Raw genomic sequence first — 26,323 nt, forward strand, 5'->3', positions numbered from 1 at the left:
GAAAAGGCATGCACTTTCCACAAACCGAAACTATGTCAGTTGGAATTTCCCGCCGATAATCAACCCACAGAACCCAGTGCCGAAAGTGACGTCAGTCTATTCTATATCTATATTCTATATTCTATATCTCAGTCTGAGATTTGTTGCGGTGACCTGATTAATTTCTGAGGGGGGGGGGGGGGGGGGTGGGTGGCTTAAGAACTAAAAGTGAACATGTTAGATGGCGCCACATACAACTCTATTATAGAGTTGTATTGTGGCGCCATCTAACATGTTCACTGACTTGGATGAGTATGTCTATGTAAGCTGGCGAGCTTTTCGGATATCGGAGTAATCTAACGTCAGTCTTTTTGTTCTTTCAGCTGAGATGGCCGGTGTCGAGGCGAAACGGGCGAAGATTGAACCTGAGTCCGGAACGTGCATCCTGTGCAGCAAGAAGTCGCCACTCTCTGAACTAAGCAAGGCAGCGGGCAACAGTTCTTGGAAGACATTGTGTGACGCAGCCGCAGTTAGAAACTTTTATCCAATTCTAAAGCTAGTCCAAGAAGGCGCAGTTGAACTTCCTAATATTCCAATATTATACCATAGGGCTTGTAGATCAGACTTCACTCACAAAAACCACCTAGCTACTTTGACCAATGCAGCTAGAAGTTCTTCAGTTGATACTGGCGATGCGGTGCGACGGCGATCATCACGGGAAGAGACAGGATCAACTTCAATGGTCTACGATGATAAATGCATTTTTTGCCAGCGTGCTTCAAAATTCATAAAAGGCAGTCGTACCCGTGAAACAGTTGTCTTGGCTGTTGAACTTCGAGCAGATAAGACAATAAGAGATGCTGCGACAGCTCGCAATGATGAGAGAGTTTTGGCATTGACTACACGAGATATGGTTGCAGCTGAGGCTCACTACCACTTCTCCTGCTATAGAAACTACACACGGCCCCAAAAACCTCAAGTAGAAACTGACATTGAAGATAATATCGAGAAAAAAGAAATGATACGATGTATATTCAATTTCATTCGCACTGACTTGTTCTTGAACCCGAGGATTGTTCCAATAGTTGATGTTGCAACAGATATCCTGTCTTCAGATACATTTTCAGTTGATGTTCGTGACTCCATCAAGAAGAATCTGCAGCGCACATTACAAAGAGAGTTTGGAGAATCGCTCATCTTCTTCAATGTGAAACACCGTGTATACTTGATGCCCGATAATCTGACAAAGCGAGAGATTGCTGCAGAGTGCGTAAACCTGAAAGCAGAAGTGAAAGCATTTGAACGAACGGACGGTGAAAGTAACATTGTGCGTGCAGCTACTTCACTGCGACACCAGATCAAAGATGCTCATTACAATGAACGTTGGCCGCCTCAGCCAGCAGAACTCACTTCAGATTACGTGAAGATACCAGATTCTCTTCGTGTATTTCTGCATACTTTGATTTGCGGGAGTGGGGGTAGCTCTGCGCGTGCCGACACACTGGTATGGTCGATGGCTCAAGATATCATCAATGCTGTACACCGGGGTACCATCAGAACATCGAAGCATGTCCTACTTCCGTGGGTCATGAAAACGCTCACCGGTAATACAGAGGTCATCAGAATATTGAATCGACTCGGGCACGGATGTTCGTACACAGTTCTGGAAGAAATCGAGACAGCGCTATGCATAGACAAATTAGCAAGTGTGGAGAAAGATACAGTACCACTTCCGTCACATGTGCACCCTTCGGTCCCGACTGTATTAGCATTCGATAACATCGACAGGCTAGAGGAATCGCTGAGTGGTGGCGGAACATCGCATCGCGTCAACGGTATCATCGTCCAACCGAAGTCGCAGTCGTGTTTGCCGCCCCAACCTCCATCGGCAGTATCCAAAGCAGATAAGAAGCGATCTAACCCGTCATCCAGCGATTTAGTTCCAATATACAGCGGTGGGAAACGAGAGGGCCCACCTGCAATCAAGCCTGCAGATCTTTCTGACACTCTTGCAGGCGCAACATCCCTTGCGCAGCGCCGAAATCACGTATGGATTATGACTCGCATGCTGGAACCATGCGACCAGACAATCAGTTCGTGGACTGGTTTCAACATCATGACTAGAGATCGTGTTCAGGTGACGGAAGATGTAGTTGGCTACCTGCCGACTATAAACGCGCCTGCCACAGATATGGCAACAGTGCAAGAAATCCTCAGAGAAGCTCTGAACATCATGTCATCACTTCAGCTTGAGCGTATACCGGTGGTGCTAGACCAGGCACTATTTGCTAAGGCGACCGAAATAGCATGGAAAGATGTCGATCGATATGGAAGAATCGTGCTCATGATGGGGAACTTCCATACCATCTGTAACTTCATGTCGAGCATTGGGAAAATGTTTGGAGATGCAGGCCTTCGGGATGTAGCTGTTGAGTCAGGAGTAATCGCTGAAGGTTCCATCAACAGGGTTCTGGAAGGCAAGCAATACAACCGTGCTGTGCGACTCCACAAGTTGATGTACGAGGCACTAATGCGCATCATTTGGAAGGGCTTCCAGGTGTGGATAGAAAGCAATCATCCTGACAAGGAACCCCAGATTCGAAGCACTGACCTCAAAATTCGCAGCATCAAGGAGGATGTTTGCCACGAGACTCTCGCTGCTGCTCTCGATGATGATTCATGTGTACAGAGCTTTGACATGTTCGCGAAATACCTACATTTTCTGCGAACCAAACATGGAGACCTGGCTCGCTTCTGGATGATGTATATTGATATGGTAGAGACCCTGCTGGGGTTGATTCGTGCGGATAGAGAAGGCGACTGGATGCTTCACTTGGCTTGTGTCAGAAGAGTGATCCCTTGGTGTTTCGCAATGAACAAGGTGAACTATGCTAGATATCTACCAGTGTACTATGCACAGATGACGCAACTCCACGAAACATGCCCCGAGTTGTACAGGCATTTCAATCAAGGCTACTTCTCCGTACAGCTTAGACCAGGGAATCCATTTGCCAGAATCGCTGTTGATCAGACAACAGAAGAAACAGTAAACAAAGATACGCAAACAGCTGGAGGAACACGAGGTTTTAGTCTTCGACAAGGGGCTGTGTCACGATACTATCTAACTGCAGAAAATCGGGCTACTGCACTGAGGCAACTACGAGAAACTATCCTTGTGAATGGCAGCGACACATCTCACGCCAAGCACCCTGACTTGTCTACTTCTCGCATCAAACGTGATGAGTCTGGCGTCACAGCTATCTGTGATCTACTGGAAAATGACTGGACCAATCCATTCGCCGATGATCCGTCATGTCTTCTCAGTATATCTACCGGAGCGGCTGCGAGGGAGGACGTTTCTAATGACCTACTCAACACCCTGCAAAAGGGGGAAGCGGCGTATCAAAGCTTCCAGAAACGTCTTGAAGAGGGAACAGGCTTTCATGACACATTGAACAAGCTAAACTTGAAGACCTTTGGTAAGATCAAGCAGAAAGTTGTGAAGGGCACAAACAAGGAGATCGTCCTGAGAGCTGACAGACAACTGTTTGCCACCATGATACTCATCGCCAAGACAAGGAACCTCGACATGCAACTTGTCCTTTGTCACCCACTAGGGCCGTTACCATGGTCTTTGGCAAACGTTGATGGGTCAATGAAAAAAACGAACAAAGCTGCACTTGCGAAACACATGGAAGGTCTTGTGGAACCAGCCGAGAACGTTGACAAGCGAAGTGCAACAATAATTGATGCGATGGCTCTCATACAAAAGATGCATGGCGAGAACGACACGTTCGAAGAACTATCTGACCGCATCCTTGCTGCAGCGCTTCATGCTGGTCAAGGCAGTGAGCGCATCGATGTTGTCTTTGACACATACACAGAAGAATCCATCAAAGCAGCTGAGCGTGTGAACCGCGGTTCAAATGAAGGCATCAGTTTCAGCGAGATCAGACCCGCACACAAAATCATGAACTGGCGGCGTCTCCTTGCTTGCAGCCAGACAAAGGAGAAACTGGTTGTGTTTCTGGCGGAGTCGTGGAAACATGAAACAAATCGCGAAAAGCTAGGCAACAGAACACTGTATGTCACCTGTGGTGAAAAATGTCTGGTACTGACCCGCGATAGGTGGAAGTTGGTGCAAGCACTCGAATGTAGCCACGAGGAAGCAGACACGCGTATGTTTCTCCACGCAAAGCACGCCGCTACCCACTACAAGACGATCATCTTAGTGGCAGATGACACCGACGTTCTGATCATCAGTCTTCATCTCAGCAGAACCATCGATAGTCAGCTCTTCATCAGACGAGGAACAAAGGTTCGAGTCAGAATGATCGACGTTGGAAAGTTGGCTGCGGTATTGGGGTCTGGAGTTTGCAGTGCATTGCCAGGGCTTCATGCATGGAGCGGGTGTGACACTGTGAGTGCTCTGGCTAGCCAAGGAAAGATAAAGGCTTTGAAGCTTGTGCAAGCGAATGAGCTGTATCTTCAAGCATTCACAGATCTGGGATCTTCGTGGAATGTACCAACAGACGTCTTCAATAGCATTCAGGCCTTCACGTGTCAGCTGTATGCCAAGAACACGAAGATCGTCGGTGTTAATTCGCTCCGTTATCACATGTTCTGTGCAAAGAAGGGCCAGATCGAATCTGGACAATTGCCGCCTTGTGAAGACTCCTTGATGCAGCATACGCTTAGGGCCAACTATCAGGCGGCTATCTGGCGACGCAGCCTTGAAAACCTACCAGACGTCCCAACACCATCAGCAGGACATGGTTGGGAACTCGATGATGGCGGTTCGCTCACAATCCGATGGATGGCGGGTCTACCAGCTCCAGATGTCGTCTTGAATCTCATCTCATGCACATGCAGAAGGACGTGTCGACCGTCAGATTGCTCCTGCATACTGAATGGGTTGAAGTGCACTGTTGTGTGTAAGCTGCAGGGATGCTCCAACATGGTGCAGGATGATGCTATCGTGGCTCAGGATGCCAATGACTCTGATGGCGACTCTGATGATTAACTTTGTGTGCACTGTATATTGTATAGCATATGTTGTTCTCTATTATAATGCAGGCCAAATTGCCTGAAAATCTTTATAGACAGATAAACGGTTTAGCAAAATGTATAATTTGGAAGATCATACCGGTGTTATTTGACTAAAACATGACATGTTCAATGATACCTCCGCTTGCTTATTAGGAATATACATCGTATGGTGTTAAAATCAGCTCCATACGTCTTTCCAAACTCTAGTAATGAATAATTAATATAATTGGCGGCCATTTTGAAATCCAAGATGGCCACCAAAGTGCAGATTTCCTATGTAACAATTTCCGCCTGCTTATTAGATATCGTATGGTGTTAAAATCCTCTCCGTACGACATTCCTAACTTGCGTTATCGTCAGAATAGATAATGCCAGCGGCGGCCTAAGTCATTTTATGCCTCTTTACATTTATTTGTTGTAAACTCGTGGTGGATGATATGTTTTAGTTTTTGAGTTATTTTTATAGACAGATAAACGGTGTAGCACAATGCATAATTTGGAAAATCATACCAGTGTTGTTTCACTAAAAAAAGTACAAGTCTAATAATAAAATATTGAAAAATATATGATTTTTTTTCGATAATTGATTTTTATAATAATTAATCTAAAACAAAATGCTTCATATTATTTTTTATTTAGACGGTACACATCGGACGTATATTTAGTCGTCAACCGCACATCGATAGCTAGTATAGAAGTCCAGATACACGTGCAACAATGTACCCCACCAAATGGGCATTTTCGAGCTGGGTGGTTTCAAAGATGGCGTCCATCCGGGCACTAAGCTACCGTTCTCAGATGTCCATCACACCTTTTCTGACACTTGAGACATTGGTCTAATGGAAAATCATAATGAGAATTACTCCCCCCGCCGGAGCATTACTTTTGGTCTGGCTCAAGGACTATTAAGGATGAAGCTGTGTTTCCTGTTGATATCTATGATGAGCTAATCATTGATAAGCTTGGCCAATCATTAAAAATGAAAGCTTTTATAGAACATATAATATAGTTAGATGATGAACTCAAAGAGACGTTGGTATTTATTCTTTACAGAAGTCTAGGCTCATGGAGGAACTAAACAATATAAGGTAGCAGGTTCACAGATTGACGAAGGATCAAAGGAGAACCAGGGAGACGCAGACATTGGACAGGAATGAACGAATGACAGAAAGGATAGGGAAGAGAGGAGGTCAGTGAGACGAGAGAGCAGAGGTGAGTATCGGAGAATTAGGATTAAGTGATGATTGGAACTGCTCTTAAAATCCTGGAGGCAGTGGCATGAGATAACACAAGTATGGAATCAGTTTCAGAGAAGAGGAAATAGAGGGACAAATGAAGAGAGGAGGCAGACGATTCTGAAAGATCACATTTTGGAGGATTTTGCAAGATCACAGGAAATATAAATTGATAAAGCCCTTAAATATGTATATACGGTATACTGTGGGTATCTAATATATAAATCTCTTTCTAACCACTGACCGATTGACTGCCTGACTGATTTGACGTTTGGTACCTCATGGGTGTCATAGAAAGCTGAAATTTGGCATGCCGACGGACATCGAAGCCGGTACACCGGGTAAATCACAGAACCATCAGACAGCATCCGTGAATAAAAATTTACGTTAAAAAAACCGTAAATGCATGAAGAAAAAAACAAAAACAAATATATACATATACATATATAGACATACACTACATGATCAAAAGTATGCGGACACCCCTTCTAATTAGTGGCTTCTACTGTTTCAGCCACACCCATTGTTGACAGGTAAATATAATCAAGCACACAGCCATGCAATCTCTGTAGACAAACATTGGCAGTAGAATGGGCCGTACTGAAGAGCTCAATGACTTTCTACGTGGCACCGTCATAGGATCCCACCTTTCCAACAAATCAGTTCGTCAAATTTCTGCCCTGCTAAAGCTGCCCCGGCCAACTGTAAGTGCTATTATTGTGAAGTGGAAATGTTTAGAAGCAACAACAGCTCAGCCGCGAAGTGGTAGGCCACACAAGCTCACAGAACGGGACCGCCGAGTGCTGAAGCACATAGCATGTAAAAATCGTCTGTGCTCGGTTGCAACACTCACTACTGAGTTCCAAACTGCCTCTGGAAACAACGTCAGTACAATAACTGTTCGTCGGGAGCTTCATTAAATGGGTTTCCGTGGCCGAGCAGCCGCACACAAGCCGAAGATCACCATGCGCAATGCCAAGCGTCGGCTGGAGTGGTGTAAAGCTTGCCGCCATTGGACTCTGGAGCAGTGGAAACGCGTTCTCTGGAGTGATGAATCACGCTTCACCATCTGGCAGTCCGACGGATGAATCTAGGTTTGGCGGATGCCAGGACGCTACCTGCCCAAATGCATAGTGCCAACTGTCAAGTTTGGTGGAGGAGGAATAATGGTCTGGGGCCGTTTTTCATGGTTCGGGCTAGGCCGCTTAGTTCCAATGAAGGGAAATCTTAACGGTACAGCATACAATGACATTCTAGATGATTGTGTGCTTCCAACTTTGTGGCAACAGTTTGGGGAAGGCCCTTTCCTGTTTCAGCATGACAATGCCCCCATGCACAAAGTGAGGTCCATTCAGAAATGGTTTGTTGAGATTGATGTGGATGAACTTGACTGGCCTGCACAGAGCCCTGACCTCAACCCCATTGAACACCTTTGGGATAAATTGGAACGCCGACTGCGAGCCAGGCCTAATCACCCAAAATCAGTGCTAGATGTTGGAACATTGCTGTGGAGACGGACATTGCGGACCTCACGAATGCTCTTGTGGCTGGATGGAAGCAAATAACCACAGCAATGTTCCAACATCTAGTGGAAAGCCTTCCCAGAAGAGTTGTTATAGCAGCAAAGGGTGGACCAACTCCATATTAATGTGCATGATTTTGGAATGAGATGTTCTATGTTTGGGTGTCCACATACTTTTGGTCATGTAGTGCATAAATGTATATGTATATATATTATATATGTATATGTATATATATATATATATATATATATATGACTCCATGGGAAGATCTCCAACCTTTAATTGAACAAACAATGACTCAACGTTTCGATTAACAACATGTGAAGCCACACGCCTCCGTTAATCTTCCTCAAGAGTGATAAAATCATCTCAACATCCCCTTACATGCACAGTGGGCGGGGTATATGCAAAGTGGGGTGGGCAATGCTGGACAGCCAATGAAACCGTATCACACCGCTCTCGTGAACGGAGACGTTACCGACCAAATTCAAAAATCAACCGCATATTAACAGATCAAAATAATCCTGTAAGCAATGCTGGATTATAACGCAAGTGTTGAGAAAATCCGGAACAATCATTACATTTAATCAAAAGTTAAACTTGGAAACAATTAAATTGTAAATTAAATTAAAACTGTAAATATATTAAAGCCAAAAATTTTTAAGACAAAATAAAATTGTCACATTATCAAGATCATCACATGTGGCCCTATGCGGTAAAGGTGAATGCGGGAAGGAGGTTGGTTTTAGGGGGGATAAAATGGGGGGGGGGGGGGAATGTAGCCTTGTAGTGGAGATACATATGTGGATCACCACCACAAATCACCACAAAACCACACAGATCACCACAAACAAACCCACACCCCCCCCCCTCCACTTCCAACCCCCTCTGGTTCCCCCCCCCCCCCATTTTATCCCCCCTAAAACCAACCTCCTTCCCGCATTCACCTTTACCGCATAGGGCCACATGTGATGATCTTGATAATGTGACAATTTTATTTTGTCTTAAAAATTTTTGGCTTTAATATATTTACAGTTTTAATTTAATTTACAATTTAATTGTTTCCAAGTTTAACTTTTGATTAAATGTAATGATTGTTCCGGATTTTCTCAACACTTGCGTTATAATCCAGCATTGCTTACAGGATTATTTTGATCTGTTAATATGCGGTTGATTTTTGAATTTGGTCGGTAACGTCTCCGTTCACGAGAGCGGTGTGATACGGTTTCATTGGCTGTCCAGCATTGCCCACCCCACTTTGCATATACCCCGCCCACTGTGCATGTAAGGGGATGTTGAGATGATTTTATCACTCTTGAGGAAGATTAACAGAGGCGTGTGGCTTCACATGTTGTTAATCGAAACGTTGAGTCATTGTTTGTTCAATTAAAGGTTGGAGATCTTACCATGGAGTCATTTTGATATACTCCCAACCGCAAATCTTTGCTATATATATATATATATATATATATATATATATATATATATATATATATATATATATATATATATATATATATATATACAGTGGAACCTTGACTTACGAGTTTAATTCGTTCTGTGACCGAGCTCGTAACTCAAATTGCTCGTATCTCAAATCAAATTTCCCCATTGAAATGCATTGAAATGCTATTAATCCGTTCCAGCCCGCCAAAAACCACACCAATTTTTTTTAAAATATACAGTATATATAAAAATATCTCGCGCTTTATATTTCACCTGTATGCAGCATACAAGTTGGCAGGATGGCCTGGACTGGAGGTACGCACACTTGACTCTAAAGTCTAAACTGTCCAGCCTGGGTTTGAATCCCGACCCAGCTATAACCTGTCATGGGTGAATCACAGGCAGGGTGATTCATCAATGTGTGTACCGCTAAACTGGGCGCCCCGTTTGCGTCCCATTAGTTGTTGGATGTTAAGGATCTCACCGTGTTTTCCACAAAGAGAAGGCGAGCTATCGCCGGCACTCTGAACAAGTTGTGGCCTGGCATGCTCTTCTCCTCTGCCGTTATATACGTCCTCCTCGGCACCTCGCTCATGTTTTTCGACGATTGCGTGTTTTATATCCAAGCACAAGTATTATATAAAACACGACGATTGCGTGTTTTATATCCACAAGTTGTGGCCTGGCATGCTCTTCTCCTCTGCCGTTATATACGTCCTCCTCGACACCTCGCTCATGTTTTTCGATGATTGCGTGTTTTATATCCAAGCACATCATCCTCTTCTTCTTCTCAGTACCGTGTTTTCCACAAAGAGAAGGCGAGCTATCGCCGGCACTCTGAACAAGTTGACGGCAGAGATACTGTACTTGCACGGCAAGATAACCACGTGACCAGAACCCACCTGGTGGCGTAAACTCAAAATAACCAACATGCGAAAACAAAAATGCAGCGCTATACGACAGAGATACTGTACTTGCACGGCAAGATAACCACGTGACCAGAACCCACCTGGCGGCGTAAACTCAAAATAACCAACATGCGAAAACAAAAATGCAGCGCTATACGACAGAGATACTGTACTTGCACGGCAAGATAACCACGTGACCGGGTGGCAAAAGCTCGTAACTCGGATCTCGGCTCACATCTCAAAGCAATAAACCGCCCGAGCGACGGCTCGTATCTCGAAAAACTCGTAAGTTGGGGCACTCGTAAGTCAAGGTTCCACTGTATATATATACTGTATATATATATACACAAAGAATTAAGTTAAGCACCCCCCCCCGTTTTTTTACAACCTCGCACATTACAAGTTTGTTGTCGTCAAAACAGTGTAATATACCCATGTTATTGCTATATTTTCTGGAGAAGTGATATTATGGTCACATAAAAACATAACAATCATGCCGTTTTCAATATTTTATTCTGAATAATTTAAGGTGAAATTGTTTGGGAATTTTAGGCATATTTTCACCTCAATTTAAGTATGGAGCTATAGGTCCATCACGGACAGTGTGGATGACGTTTATGTTTTCTAACGTACAGTCATTGTTCTGAGAAGACCTCTAGCGATCTTTGCGTCAATAACGTGTGTAGGACCCACGTGATCGGATCACTGACTCAACCCTACGTCTCATAGACCCTGTAAGCCGTCGTATGCGTTGCTGTGGCAGGTTGTTCCATTCCCGATGTAATGCACGTTCGGGACATGTTGGGACGACAAATTGCGAAGATGGTCCCTCCAATAGCCAATCTGGATGAATTGGAACGTGCATTACATCGGGAATGGAACAACCTGCCACAGCAACGCATACGACGGCTTACAGGGTCTATGAGACGTAGGGTTGAGTCAGTGATCCGATCACGTGGGTCCTACACACGTTATTGACGCAAAGATCGCTAGAGGTCTTCTCAGAACAATGACTGTACGTTAGAAAACATAAACGTCATCCACACTGTCCGTGATGGACCTATAGCTCCATACTTAAATTGAGGTGAAAATATGCCTAAAATTCCCAAAAAATTTCACCTTAAATTATTCAGAATAAAATATTGAAAACGGCATGATTGTTATGTTTTTATGTGACCATAATATCACTTCTCCAGAAAATATAGCAATAACATGGGTATATTACACTGTTTTGACGACAACAAACTTGTAATGTGCGAGGTTGTAAAAAAACGGGGGGGGGGTGCTTAACTTAATTCTTTGTGTATATATATATATATATATATATATATATATATATATATATATATATATATATATATATATATGTATATATATATATATATATATGTTATATATATATATATATATATATGTTTATATATATATATATACAGTCGTGGCGAAAAATATTGGCACCCTTGCACTTTTTCCAAATAATGCACCATTTCTTCCAGAAAATTGTTGAAATTTAAATATATTTTGGTATCCACATATGTATTTCTTTGGTTTGCAGTAGAACAAAACAAAAAAAGCAGAAAAAATTACGAAGTCTTAGCTTATTCCACACAGAAATCCTAAAATGACTCAGACAATACTATTGGCACCTTTTAGAAGTTGTTAGAAATAATTAGATTTCAAGCAGGTGATTCTCCTTTACTTTGGAATTTCACTCACCTGTGGTGAGTTGCAGGTGCCTGCAACATAAAAATCCCTCAATTTTACCAATTTGAAAAGAGAAAATGAGTCATTCTGCTGTTTTGTGTCAGTGTGTGTACCGCAATGAGCATGGAGAAAATAAAGAAAACCAGACAATTGTCTGAGGAAGTGAGATACAAGATTGTAGCCAAGCATGGACAATCTCAAGGCTACAAGTCCATCTCCAGAGACCTTGATATTTCTGTGTCCACCGTACGCAATGTTATCAGAAAGTTTAAGACCCATGGCACTGTAGCCAACCTCCCTGGATGTGGCTGCAAGAGAAAACTTGATCAAAGATTGCAGTGAATGATTGTTCGAATGGTGGAGAAAACGCCTCAATCAACTGTCAAAGAGATTAAAGTTGACCTTCAGACACAAGGTACGACAGTTTCAACTTGCACCATCCGTCACCAACTCAATGAAAGGGGGTTCTATGGTAGGACCCCACTGCTGAAAGAGACATAAGAAAGCCTGACTGGACTTTGCCAAAACACACCTGAACAAGCCAAAATCCTTCTTGGAGAATGTCCTGTGGACAGATGAGACCAAATTAGAGCTTTTTGGTGAAGCACATCATCTCTATGTTTACAGAAAACAAAATGAAGCCTTCAAAGAAAAGAACACCTTCCCGAACAGTCAAACATGGAGGAGGTTCAGTGACGTTTTTGGGTTGCTGTGCTGCCTCTGGCACTGGGTGCCTTGAATGTGTGCTTGGCATCATGAAATTAGGAGATTACCACGGCATTTTGGAGCGCAATGTTCAACCCAGTGTTAGAAAGCTGGGTCTCAGTCGAAGGTCATGGGTCTTGCAGCAGGACAATGACCCCAAACACATTTTAAAAAGCACCAGGAAGGTTCAAGACAAAATGCTGGACTGTTCTGAATTGGCCAGCAATGGGTCCAGATGTAAATCCTGTTGAACACATGTGGGGTGATCTGAAAACAGCACCTGGGGGAGGCACTCTTCAAATCTTGGAGAACTGGAGCAGTTTGCACAAGAAGAGTGGGCCAAACTGCAAGTAGAGATGCGTAGGAAGCTCATTCATGGCTTTAGGAAGCGCTTGACTGCTGTTATTTTGTCCAAAGTCTGTGCTACCAAATATTAAGTCGAGGGTGTGAACAAATTTGTCAATGCCATTTCTTTTTATTTTCTGATTTCATGATGCCATGCACACATTCAAGGCCACCCAGTGCCAGAGGCAGCACAGCAACCCCCAAACATCACTGAACCTCCTCCATCTTTGACTGTAGGAAATGTGTTCTTTTCTTTGAAGGCTTCATTTGTTTTCTGCAAACATAGAGATGATGTGCTTTACCTAAAGCTCTAATTTGGTCTCATATGTCCACAGGACATTCTCCCAGAAGGATTTTGACTTGTTCAGGTGTGTTTTGGCAAAGTCCAGGCAGGCTTTCTTATGTCTCTCTCTCAGCAGTGGGGTCCTCCTGGGTCTCCGACCATAGAACCCCCTTTCATTGAGTTGGCGACAGATGGTGAGTTGAAACTGTCATAGCTTGTGTCTGGAGGTCAGCTTTAATCTCTTTGACAGTTGATCGAGGTGCTTTCTCCACCTTTCGAACAATCCTTCGCTGCAATCTTTGATCAAGTTTTCTCTTGCGGCCACGTCCAGGGAGGTTGGCTCTAGTGCCGTAGGCCTGAAACTTCCTGAAAACATTGCGTACGGTGGACACAGGAACATCAAGGTCTCTAGCGATGGACTTGTAGCCTTGAGATTGTCCATTCTTGGGTACAATCTTGTGTCTGACTTCCTCAGACAAATCTCTGGTTTTCTTTCTTTTCTCCATGCTCATTGCAGTGCACAAAGTGACACAAAACAGCAGAATGACTCCTTTTCTCTATTCAAACTGGTTGAATGAGTGATTTTTATATTGCAGGCACCTGCAACTCACCACAGGTGAGTTCAATTCCAAAGTGGAGGAGAATCACCTGCTTGAAATCTAATTATTTCTAACAACTTCTAAAAGATGCCAATAATATAGTCCGGGCCATTTTAGGATTTCTGTGTGGAATAGGCTAAGATTTAGTAATTGTTTCAGCTTTTTTTGTTTTGTTCCACTGCAAACCAAAGAAAAATATTTGTGGATACCAAAAGATTTATAATTTCAACAATTTTCTGGAAGAAATGTTGCATTATTTGGAAAAAATGCAAGGATGCCAATATTTTTGGCCACGATTGTATGTATTTGTATGTCGGTGGCATCAATGACTTTGCTGATGGGCATAGAAAGAGGATAGCCTGAGTACGGCTCCAATATTGTGCTTCCTTCATCCCACTTCCATCATGGAAAAGGAACAAATCATAATTACACAAACATTTACATGGCCAGCCTCACCCCAAGCCTGCCATTGTTAGCCCGAACGCTGTGGCCAGGCACAAAAGGAAGCTCGTCTCGATGGTCACCACTGGGCTGGTGGGGTCGTGTATCTCTCGGGCCTGCAGACCAGCTGAGAACGCTGTGTGAAGGTTCGGTGATGGTACTGGAGGGAACACGATTTTCTGGATCGCCCCTGCTGGAGGACGGCCTCTCATGGTGCGGGTACTTTTGGTGGTCTTCCTCTGGCCAGCTGATTACGTTGACCGTGCCGCTCGAATGCTGTGAAAGGTGCAGATGAATGTAAGCACGCGCACAAGTACGGTGCGCCCGTCTTTAGAACTGACTCATGATTTACCAACTGACAACAGCAAGAAATGATTAAGACTTGCACGTGAAAACAAAATAGATTTTGCACTAAATAATCAACCCCTTAGCATTTCTTTTCTCCTGAACTAGCACGCATCATTAGCAAAGAAAACTGTGGCTTCCGATCATTGATTGCTCAATCATTGGCCCAGGGTTAAAAATCAATCTTGCTGTCTTTGCCGCTCTCAAAATGTCTCATTCTACTGGAGCACCACTACGTTCCGCAGCACACTCACCGTATTGCTCTGCTCCTTGTTCACCGACACGAGTTGCCCGAGCTGTAAAAGTAGAGAAACAATTTTATACCATTTACTGGATCTGGATGTTACACTCTCTGTTGTGCTTGTGGAAGACAAATATTCTCCTGCACAAACAACACCTCTAACTTCGTCGTAGGATGTCACGGTCCATGTTGAAGTCATGCTCAGAGTAGCTGCCCTAAAATGAGGAGGGAGTTTCATGAACTTAGCCTTCTGGGATTCCAGCCAATGCAGATTGCCTTTATGTTGTGAAAATCCGGGTTACATGTGGAGAAAAACATGGACAACCTCCATCAGCCATTACGAGGGCGGATAGGATGGCCTAGGCCCTAGAGGAATGCACACTCGGCTTTTAGCTGTCTAGCCTAGGTTTGAATCCCGACCCAGCTAAAGACTGTCATCTGGTGTTTCACAGGCAGGGTGATTCATCAATGTGTGTGCCGTCCCTCGGACCAGCAGAGGATGTTGCATCAGCGGTACAGCTGCGCCCTCAGTCAATGATGCTACCCCACAACCTTGTGCTGCATATGAACGAAGAAGAAGAACAGTCATTACGTTGAATGTGAAACCCCCACAACTGAATTGTCTCTTTGCTTTCACGAGAGCAGGGACTATCTTGAAGGCATCGTCATATGCCACGTTTCCGATGATCTGACAAGGAATCACAAGGATTGCCAAGTGATTATGCCTTGAAATGGCGACCGAAAATCTACTTTACATAAGCATAAACGTTTACCATGGAAACAGCCACAGAATACATAACAGATGGACACATGGAATTTTAACACAGGAGGAGACTAATTTTCCCATTGGGCCTAGACTACATCAACATCCTATTTATACAATCTATTAGATTCATGACTTGTGGAGGTCTCACATTCAAACATGTTTAACTGCAGTCTCCTGCGCTGATGGCCCAACCCAGCACGCTCTGCAGTGCAGCGCCCCAGTTGGTCTGGGCTTCTCCAATCGAAATCTTCAAAAACCCATGCGGAATGTCTTTCATCAACAATGACAAGAAGAGAGAGACTCCTCCAAACCACTATGGTATCTTCCTAACCACCCTCAGTTGTCCCCCAATTTTAAGTAATTATTCCAACCACAGTTTCGAAACAATGGGCGATGCTCTGGCAGTAATCGCTTCCAGCTACGATCAGTGCAGGTTATTCAACAATGACTTCTTCTTCACTACTGGAATCCAAATCACTTCCCATTAGAGGCCTGCTTATTCAGCTGCTAGACAAGAATTAATGTCTTGCTGCATCTCAAATATTAATTTTCGACTAGCCGAAACCCGTGGAACATCCACGAAAGGGAGGCTGTGGTGTATGGATAGAGTGTACTATTATGGATGGCATAGGGGATTTGCTTGTCCGAGTAAGAGTTAGGAAGAAAGATGAGAATGAAGAGTGCGTATATGAACAACGATCGCCGACACCGGCACAAATGCATGCTCTGGATTGTCCACTCAGTGGACGGCTTGCTTTCGCCTTCGCCTGTCCAATCAGCGGACGGCTTGCTTCGCCTTCGCCCAGCAGACGCCAATACGATGGCGTCATAAGATGGCGTCGTATCGGCAGTTAATCGGATGCTTTTGGGCCCCAGCGTCAGCTAATTCATATTTTTCGAGTATGGCTGTACGTGATAAACAAAGAGCGCGGTTCGTAGATCGTAAATCCATTAGTGCCGTGGGCATCGGGTCACTGGGTGCGGCGTAAAAGGGATAACAAAGTCGAGTCCTTACGCTATTATTATATAGACTAGCTGAAACCCGTGGAACATCCACGGAAGGGAGGATGTGGTGTATGGATAGAGTGTACCATTATGGATGGCATAGGGGATAGATGGTAAATCCATTAGTGCCGTGGGCATCGGGTCACTGGATGCAGCGTAAAAGGGATAACAAAGTCGAGTCCTTACGCTATTATTATATAGATACTCCCCGTCGATGTGCTTCTGTGGTAATCGCGAATATGAGTCACATACACGGTCACAGTGCCTGACGCCACTGTGACCGTGTTTTGATTAATAAATCTACGAGTCACAAAACACGAACCGAACTCACCTCAAGCATTAAAAAGGTGCAAATCGCTCCTAGAAACCACCTCATCTCTTCAGACCTCAACACACCTCGATAAGTGACAGCAGCGCTCATGGGATCTTCTTCTTCCGTAAAGCTCCTATTTTTTCTCTTTAAGTTAAGTCCAATCAGTCCTCTCTGCTCGAAGTGCTCAGGCCATGCCTTCCCGGTCTCATACTTTTATTTCCGTTCGGTGTAGAAAGAGATTGACATATCGTTCGTCTGTTTTCAGCTTGTTATCTTTAAGCTTCCTTACGTCTCGCCACCTGTTACACCTCTCTGAGTTACAAGGATTTATGCAACGCACCCCGAGTATCGCAACGTCACTCCATTTAACTTTATTAAAATGATGATAAAGACGTTTCCTTATATATCCTAATTTAAAATGTTCAAGGGAATAAAAAGACCATTTGGTTCACACCACCCGTGTTCACACCACTCGACTGTCCAATCAGCGGACGGCTCGCTTCGCCTTCGCCCAGCAGACGCCAATACGATGGCGTCGTAAGACGGCGTCGTATCGGCAGTTAATCGGATGCTTTTGGGCCCCAACGTCGGCTAATTCAGATTTTTCGAGTATGGCTGTAGGTGATAAACAAAGAGCGCGGTTCGTAGATCGTAAATCCATTAGTGCCGTGGGCATCGGGTCACTGGGTGCGGCGTAAAAGGGATAACAAAGTCGAGTCCTTACGGTATTATAATATAGATGAATGGGCATTACATCTTAATTCTTGCTTTCAGGAACTGAACAATGAGATCTAGACAAAAGATCTTAAGACAAAAAGACAATGGACATACGAGACAGGTATACTAGAATCTAAAAACAGCTAGATTCCTCCAACACTCCACCCCAACTCAGGGCATTATCTAATTCGCGGGAGTCATTATTGAAGTGATATTGAACGAGAGAAGTGTTGGTGCACTCACATAAAGTTGGCGCCAGCCTCCACTAACACGGACATATATTTCTTCACGGTCCTTCACGAAAGCCAAACTTCCCTCGGTAACTGTCCTCGCTGTATGTTGTAGGTCTTCAAAGCTTGATAGAATGTTGACCTAAAGTTACAGGAGAATTGTTGGAGAATAGGACAGGCAAAACTAAACATTTCTTTAATGCAATGCGTCATTAAACAACCACAGAAAAGTGGTTTACTCATTCATGGCAATTCGCAATATTCTAAGTACGGTATAAAATACCCTAAGGTAACTTACTCCACCAGAACTTGAGGCCCCAGGAGGACCTGGAGGACCAGGAGGTCCTTGAAGAATGGGATCCCTATCTGGAGAGCAAGGAAGGGAATACAACGACGGTTGAGAAATAGAGCGAGAAAATCCCACCTGCATTCCTCACAGCAAACTTTATCAAGAGGCATTAATTGTCCTGAGAAAAGTTCCAACCTTTATGATTAGTGTTGACTGATTAAAACAATGGACAGGGGTATTTACAAAGGTCTAGGCAAATGGAACAGAGATATATGTTAACCACAAGAAAATTTTAAGGACATCAAGCCCCATGCTCACCAGATGAGTAATATGAGGAGTGACCAGATTGTCCTGCAGGGCCTGGGGGACCTGGAGGTCCACGTGTAGAAGACCCAGGATAACCTGGTGGGCCCCTTGGTCCAGTAATAGAGTCTCCTGAATATCCCTAAAGAAAAGCATGGTGACCACATCCTATATCATTCTCCATGACACATCAGACAAAAATAAGACTTGATAATGAGGGAAAGAGGTAGCAATTGAGACCCCAAAATGGAGAAATTTAATTGTACAACACAATCCTGCAGCTCATGAAATTGTCAATAAAATTACAAGTTTTCATGGTCAAGGAAAGGATGTTGTGCCTCACCTTTTGGCCTGATTTTCCTGGAGGACCTGGTGGGCCTGGAGGTCCAACGTTGACCGTACCATACCCTGAACCAGAATCACCTTTCTCCCCCCTTTTCCCCGAGTCTCCCTTTTCTCCCTATGTTGCAAAAACAAAAACAAACATGAAATATAATTACTGCATCATCGGCTCAAATTTATCAGTGGTTGTCATGGACATACCAATGTAGATGTTTTAGAAATGAGGTTGCGGATTATGAAGTACGAGTATAAAAGCCCATCAAAAATGAGGGGTTGGAACAGTTTGAACAGAACAGAACAGACTGTGCAGCCTATTGAGCGTGCCAAAGTCTGAAGCCTCGGCCGAGTGTCAGGTGGATTATGATTATGCTTATGTCGTCTTTTTTTTTTTTTTTCTTTTTTTGGTATACAAGATTGAGGCTCGTGAAAGAGCTAACATTAATCACACAAAAAGTCAAACCGACACACAAAACACAAAAAATAAGGGGAACGGCAGACAGGATGGGGAGAGAAGGGGAAGGACACAAACACAACATTTGAGAGCAGGGACATCGGAAGAAATGTGGGAGGGGGAGGGCTTTGGGGGAGGTGGGAGAGGTATAAAACATATGAACACTGCAAGGACTTCCAGGAAAGAAGTTGGAATTTCAAAAAAAAGTGTATCTGGGGTGAATTAGCGGGGGTAGAAAAGATCAAGGTTTTGGATGGGGGAAGATAAGAGATGGTGGTGAACAGCTGTTTTAAAGACCTGGAGGGAGGAGTGGGATTGAAGGGAGTGGGGGAGTTTGTTCCAGAGGCGGGAGAAAAGGGGAATGAAAGAATGAAGGTGAGCAGAGAGCCTAGATTTTGGCAGTTTAACCATAAGAGGGTTGCAGGCAGATCTTATGCGACCTGAAGGAATATTGGGGGGACAGAGCACAGAGAGAGCTGGGGGAGCAAGGCCGGAGAGGAGTCGGTAGAAGACAGAAAGACCACCAATCTGCCTGCGGTGAGTGAGTGAAAGGCCCTCGGAGTTAACTTAATCGCAGGAGATTCCAATGATTCTGAAAGCTTTGGTTTCAACAGCGTGAAGCCGAGCTAGGTGTGAGGCAGGAGCATCAGCCCAGAGGGGGGGGGGGAACAGTATTCCATTGAGCTGCGGATGAAAGCCTTGTATGTGGTGAGGAGCTCAGGTGTGCCAAGGAAGGACTTCGCACGACGGAAGATGCCCAGTTGGCGACTGGCTTTGTAGGCCAGCTTGGAAATGTGGTTTTCCCAAGAAAGATCATGGCAGATAGTGAGATCCAAAAGCTTGTACGACAGAACTTCTTGGAGAGGATTGTTGAGAAAGTAGATGGGAGGGTTTTCCAGTCGGTCCTTTCGGAGAGACATTGTAAGAATGTGAGATTTGTCAGGATTGAAAGACATGTTCCACTTGTCTGTGATTTTTTTTCCAGGTCTGCAGAGAGTGAGGAGGCTGCAGACTGCCGATCTGAGGGATGAGGAATGGAGCGGCAGATAGTGGAGTCATCAGCAAAGAGATAGAGAGGATTTACCAGAGAGTCGGAGAGATCATTGATGAAGACCAGAAATAGCACAGGGCCCAGAACACTACCTTGGGGAACTCCAGCCAGAACAGGAAGGGGAAATGAGAGAAATCCATTCAGGGCCACACGTTGCCTTCGACCAGAGAGGAAGTCCGCAAGCCATGAGTGGAGATTTCCAGGGATACCATAGGAGGAGAGTTTGGTGAGCAGAGCTGGGTGCCAGACCGTATCGAAGGCACGTGATATGTCAAGTGAGACAGCTCTGATTTCCTGTTTGGCATTGAGGACCTCCATCCATTGTTGAGACAGCAGAAGCAACATGTCCAGAGTAGAATGACCTGGTCTGAATCCAAATTGATGATCAGAGATCAAGCCATTGGAGAAGAGGAAGGATTTGATATCCGAAGCAATGATGGATTCCATGACTTTGCTGATAATTGGAAGCAGGCTGATTGGTCTGTAGTTGCAAGGATCTGTTTTTGCACCTTTTTTGTGTAAAGCAGCAATGTTTGCTGATTTCCAAGATGCTGGCAGATGACCTTGAGCAAAAGAGAGGGTGAAAAGAACAGAGAGAGGGTGAGATAGAGCGGCAGAGCAGGATTTTAGGACCCGTGGGCTGATGCCGTCTGGTCCAGTTGCAGAATCAGAATCGAGGTTTGACAAAAACTTCTCCACCTTGTCAGGAGAGAAGGACACAGAGTCCAGGAGCAGTTGGGTTCGACTGGGAAAGGTGGGAACAGAGAGAGATGGGTTTGGGACACAAGATTTTGAGGCAAACACAGAGTTGAGGCATTCGGCTTTGTCACGTGCGGTGTCAACTGTGTAGCTATTTGAGGTAAGGGAGGGGATGGAGGGAGAACAAACACCAGAAACGGATTTGACCAGACGCCACCAGGATTTGGAGGAAGGAGACAGGTTTGAGAGTTCAATCTTGAGTGTGGAGAGATAGTGCTTCCTGGCACTCCTGAGGGTAGACACACACTTGTTCCGAGCTTGGTGGAAGGAACTGAGATTGCCTTCAGTTGGATTTGCCTTCCAAGAGGCAAAGGCAATTTGTTTCAGGGCAACTGCCTCACCACAAGATTCAGTGTTCCATGGACGGGAGGAAGGTTAAGACAACTGAAGACGAGATGGGATAAATCTGTGCATGAGAGAGAGCAGTTTGCTTTGGAAGAATTCCCAGCAAGAATTTATGTCAGAGGCAGTAGAGATGGGAGACCAGTCCAGATGATTGATGGCTGCTTGCAGACCGTGCCAGTCAGCCTGAGTGAAATGCCAGACTCGTCGGCGCTGAGGAGGCTCTCTGAGAATGGCCAGAGAGATGTCCACTTTAACAAGCACATGATCAAAACAACCGATTGGAGCAGAAGAAGAGCAGCACACATTTGCAGGGAAGTTAGTCATAACCAAGTCCAGAAGAGAAGATACTCCATTGACTGAGATCCGGGTCGGGAAATTGACAGATTGTGTCAGTCCCAATGAGTCGCAGAAGTCCTTTGCTGAGGTGCCATGGCTGGCATGATGGCAGGAACCCACACCCAGCCAGCTGGCATGATGACAGTTGAAGTCGCCACATATGAGGAAGAGAGAGTTTGGATGAGTTGATAGAAGTTGGTCCATGTTGTCCGACAGCGAAATGTAAATGGAGTCGTCACTGTTTGGAGGATGGTACAGAACACTATGAACAAAAGGTCGGAGCGGAGAGGAAGCCATAGCCAGAGGTACTCCTGGGGGTGGGGTGGAGAGAGGGCAGTGCAAGGAGAGTGAGGAAGAGAGTTTTTGATAAAGATAGCCACCCCACCACCAGGACGAGGCTCATGTCTATCATACCGGAGGAGGGAGTAACCAGGAAGAGATATTAAGGAATCAGAGACATCTTGAAGGAGGAAAGTTTCTGTTAAGCAGATCAAGTCTGGATTGTCAGAAGCAACCTGAATGGAGAGATCAATCAGGTTTGAGCGAAGGCCCCGGATGTTTGAGGTCCATACCGTTAATGAGGAGAGAGGGGAGCATCGGGTGCAGGACAGGGGAGGGGAGGGGTAGGGTCAGATGAAGGATGAGAGGGGGAGGTAGGAAGAGCAGTTGATAGTGTGGCAGAGATTACAGAAGAGTTACAAGAAAGGGAAGGATGAGGAGGACGAAAGGTTTGATGGTGATGGGATGAGGCACAGTGAGGGGTTGTTTGAGGGGGGGGAGAGGAAGGTCGAAGATTGGGGGAGGTGAAGGTATGAGATAGAAGGGAGACGAAGTGGGAAGGAGGCAGCTTTGAGAGGGGGGTGGGAGGAGGGAGAATTTGGGAGGGATGGTTAGGGGGTATATTTGAAGGGGAGGGGCAAGGGGGGAGTTTAGGAGGGAAGGGGCCTTTCACTCACTCACCGCAGGCAGGTAGGTGGTCTTTCTGTCTTCTACCGACTCCTCTCCGGCCTTGCTCCCCCAGCTCTCTCTGTGCTCTGTCCCCCAAATATTCCTACAGGTCGCACAAGATCTGCCAGCAACCCTCTTATGGTTAAACTGCCGAAATCTCGGCTCTCTGCTCACCTTCACTCTTTCATTCCTCTTTTCTCCCGCCTGTGGAACAAACTCCCACACTCCCTTCAATCCCTCTCCTCCCTCCAGGTCTTTAAAACAGCTGTTCACCACCATCTCTTATCTTCCCCCATCCATAACCTTGATCTTTTCTACCCCCACTAATTCACCCCAGATCCACCTTGTTTGAAATTCCAACTTCTTTCCTGGAAATCCTGGCAGTGTCCATATGTTTATACCTCTCCCACCCCCCCCCCCCCCCCTTCACATGCCTCCCCCCCAAAGCCCTCTCCCTCCCACAGATCTCTCGATGTCTCCATGTCTCTCGGTCCCTGCTCTCAAATGTTGTGTTTGTGTCCTTCCCCCTCTCTCCCCATCTTGTCTACCGCTCCCGATGTTATTTGTTTTATGTGTCTGTTTGTCTTTCTGTGTGATTAATGTTCGCTCTTTCACGAGCCTCGATCTTGTATACAAAAAAAAAAAAAAAAAAAAGGGCAAGGGGGGGAGATTTGAAAGGGATGGGTGATGGGGAAGATTTGGAGGGGAGGGGTGATGGGGAAGATTTGGAGGGGAGGGGTGAGATTGGATTTTGGAAAGTGTACGATTAATGGGAAACGAACATTTATTGCAAAATGGGTTTCTTGTGACCTTCGAGTCAAAAATACGTTTGAGGACGCTGGAGGGGGGGTGGAGAGCAGGAGAGTTTAGGGAATGTATGAAAGAGGCACTGTAAGAGATGGAATTTTTTTTTGGAATGAATAGATTTGGTGAGCAAGTCGAAAGCAACCTTTTAAAGAAGAAGAAGAAAAAGGTGTTATAATACACGATAGAATACAGTTCTTCCGGGGAAAGTTTAAACATTTTAAAGTTTAACAGTGAAAACTATCTGGGGAAATGTGGGTGAAACACGTGGTTGAAGAACGAACGAACGAATAAGAACAACGAATAAACGAATAAGAACAACGAATAAGAACAGAGAAGGAAATGTTTTTTTGTTTTTTTTTGTTTTTGAGTTGAGATTTTAAACAAGGACGTATGGGGTGAAAAGACTGGGAAAAACAGAGAAACGAAAGTAGTTGGAGCCCAATAGACAGACCGCTGAGAGAAAAACAAAGCCTCAAGGTCGGACACTGTACTAGGCCTCAAAAGACACGACACAAATTAACCGACGATATTTTATACAGGTATGAAAGATTAACACCGAGAATCTTCCTAGGGACACACTATACGTACACACACCATAAAATAAATATTTTTGACGAAAATGCAAATGGAAATGATTACTTAACATTGATAGAGTGGAGAGCGTGTACAGCTTCGAAAAAACGAAAACCTCGCCGGCAAGACCGGAAGCGGAAGCGACATTCTACGGACATTTTTATAAGACAGTATTTATAAGACATTCTACAGACGTAAATGAACACTCGTTTTACTTTCCGCACGTTGCACATCACGTGCAATGAATTTCACCTCTCTGCATCTTGTATTTATTGATATTAAAAAAAAACTCTTCTGTAAACCGCCCTTGAGGCTCGGTTTGCAAGCCACCGTCTACAATTCCAATTAAAGAGACATAATTACTCTTTTATGGAAAATGTTTTTCGAGTTTGTTTTATCCTCAAGAATAGATCGTAGTGAATACACATTCGTGTTAAAAGATTGGCTTTCAAAACAAGATTCAAATCGTCCTTATGGAGGGGGACAGATATCAATACAAACACAACAAACTAGAACAGCACTCGGTGTAGAGCGCATACGTCCGCCAGCCCGAACAGTGTATGTTTTGTATCCCACTGATAGGCCAAATTTGCATCCGCACCTGAACCAAAATCTTGTTTTTGTCACCTAATCAACTCATCCACCTAGTTTTGACATAATCAATCCACAACTTTTTGAAATATTGTGCTATATATCGTTTTTAGACCCATCTCTCAATGTTGAAGAATCACTTAAAAATTAAATAACTCTCGTATCCGAATCCATATTCAGATCTTCACCAAAATCGAATCAATTTGCTCTTATCACACACCCAACCTGTCCACCAAGTTTTGTCCGAATCCGAACCCAACGTTTTGAGATATCCTGTTCACAGACACACACACAGACCAACAAACAGACAGGGGTGAAAACATAAACTTCAGTGGCAGAGGTAATAATAAGAATTGGATTTATATAGTGCCTTTTACCTGTGGTATTGGGCTTTACAAGGTACCTCTGGACATAAAACCTTGATCTTTATATTGTGATTGAGTGTGTAGCAATACATGGTCTATGACTCTATGTGATCATCATTCTGTTTGAAGTGCGCAAGGCACAGATCCAATCGTGGAGCTTGTGGAATAGCCAGCCACATTTGTGTTAACAGTTAAAATAACTGTTTTTCTCCAGCCAGTTTTTCTTTAACCAGTTTGGTAAAGCCAGTTTATCTCCAGTTAACAGTTAAATGCGGCATTATCCCATCCTATATATATATTCTGACCCTGGCCGAGTCCGATTCTGACCTGATGCTGACTTCCTCACTTAACACTCAGCATTTAGAGGATAGAGCACAGTCAACTCCATGGATTGGTACAAATGCAGTTTTAGTCTTATTAGATCAATATTTAAAAAAGCCTTTGGATTGAAAATGATTTGCATTCATTACAAAGAACAAAAAAACGATTATTGTACAAATAATATGTACAGTATTTACAGATACCAATAGATATCGATTTGCAATATGCGAAGAAAATGTGGCAAGGCTTGGAAAGAAAGGTTAATATGGCAATTTTACCTTGATTTTGTTTTGAAAACCATCCACGAATGATGTGTATCCGGATGGACCTGCAGAAAGGCCGCATAAAACATTTCACTTTTAATATCACTGCAAAATAGACATCTTACTATAATTCACCAAATGTCTGTCTGTCTGTTCCCAGGTACCGCAAAAACGGCTGAACCGATCGCAACGATATTCTGGGTGGGTAATCCTGGGACCCCCTGGAGTAAAATAGGCTGTATTGTTTTCCCAATTTTCCAATTTTTCCAATTTTCCAGTTTTTCCAAACACGATGGAATAATATTTACCGATATGAACAGTGATGTGGCTTTTATTGAAATTCGACAAATACTGTTTAGATTTTGATGATTTGCGTGTGATATGATTTCACGGATGTTTATATAAATCGTTTGAAAAAAAAAAAAAGCCTTCAATTTCTGATATTTTGCCTTTTCATTTGGGCCTCCCGATTGAAGCCCCACCCTTTGGGCGGGTACCGTTGCTAGTTCCCTAAGTTTGCTTTCCATGATCGTTGTTCAAGTTTAATCGACTTAAAATATTTTCAAAATGAAGACACAAAGTCAATGCTCCTGAAAAGACTAAGTGATTGATGAGCAACGGAGTCTGAAAAGTCACAAAAGTTAGTTCAAGGTATATCCTCACTTTATCTTTTTACATTTAAGTCCCATGAATATTGTAGTTTTTATTAAAATGCCTCTCATTTACATGGAAAACGTTCATACAG

General features: G+C 44.1%; 1 protein-coding gene across 2 annotated transcripts in view; it reads right to left on the reverse strand.

Annotated features, from left to right (window-relative positions):
* The window catches only part of LOC137434383 (uncharacterized), a 175,722-nt gene that overhangs the window by 14,375 nt on the left and 135,024 nt on the right, over window positions 1-26,323 (reverse strand). For both annotated transcript variants that reach the window (XM_068127326.2, XM_068127325.2), the window contains exons 33-39: window positions 25,594-25,643; window positions 18,770-18,886; window positions 18,442-18,568; window positions 18,133-18,200; window positions 17,848-17,976; window positions 14,817-14,858; window positions 14,233-14,493 (exon numbers count right to left, since the gene is read on the reverse strand). In XM_068127326.2, the coding sequence (XP_067983427.2) occupies window positions 14,233-14,493; window positions 14,817-14,858; window positions 17,848-17,976; window positions 18,133-18,200; window positions 18,442-18,568; window positions 18,770-18,886; window positions 25,594-25,643 (794 nt within the window). The remainder of the gene's footprint in view (window positions 1-14,232; window positions 14,494-14,816; window positions 14,859-17,847; window positions 17,977-18,132; window positions 18,201-18,441; window positions 18,569-18,769; window positions 18,887-25,593; window positions 25,644-26,323) is intronic.

Source organism: Myxine glutinosa, chromosome 10 (assembly GCF_964187855.1).
Source record: "Myxine glutinosa chromosome 10, kmMyxGlut1.1, whole genome shotgun sequence".
Classification (NCBI taxonomy): Eukaryota; Metazoa; Chordata; class Myxini; order Myxiniformes; family Myxinidae; genus Myxine; species Myxine glutinosa.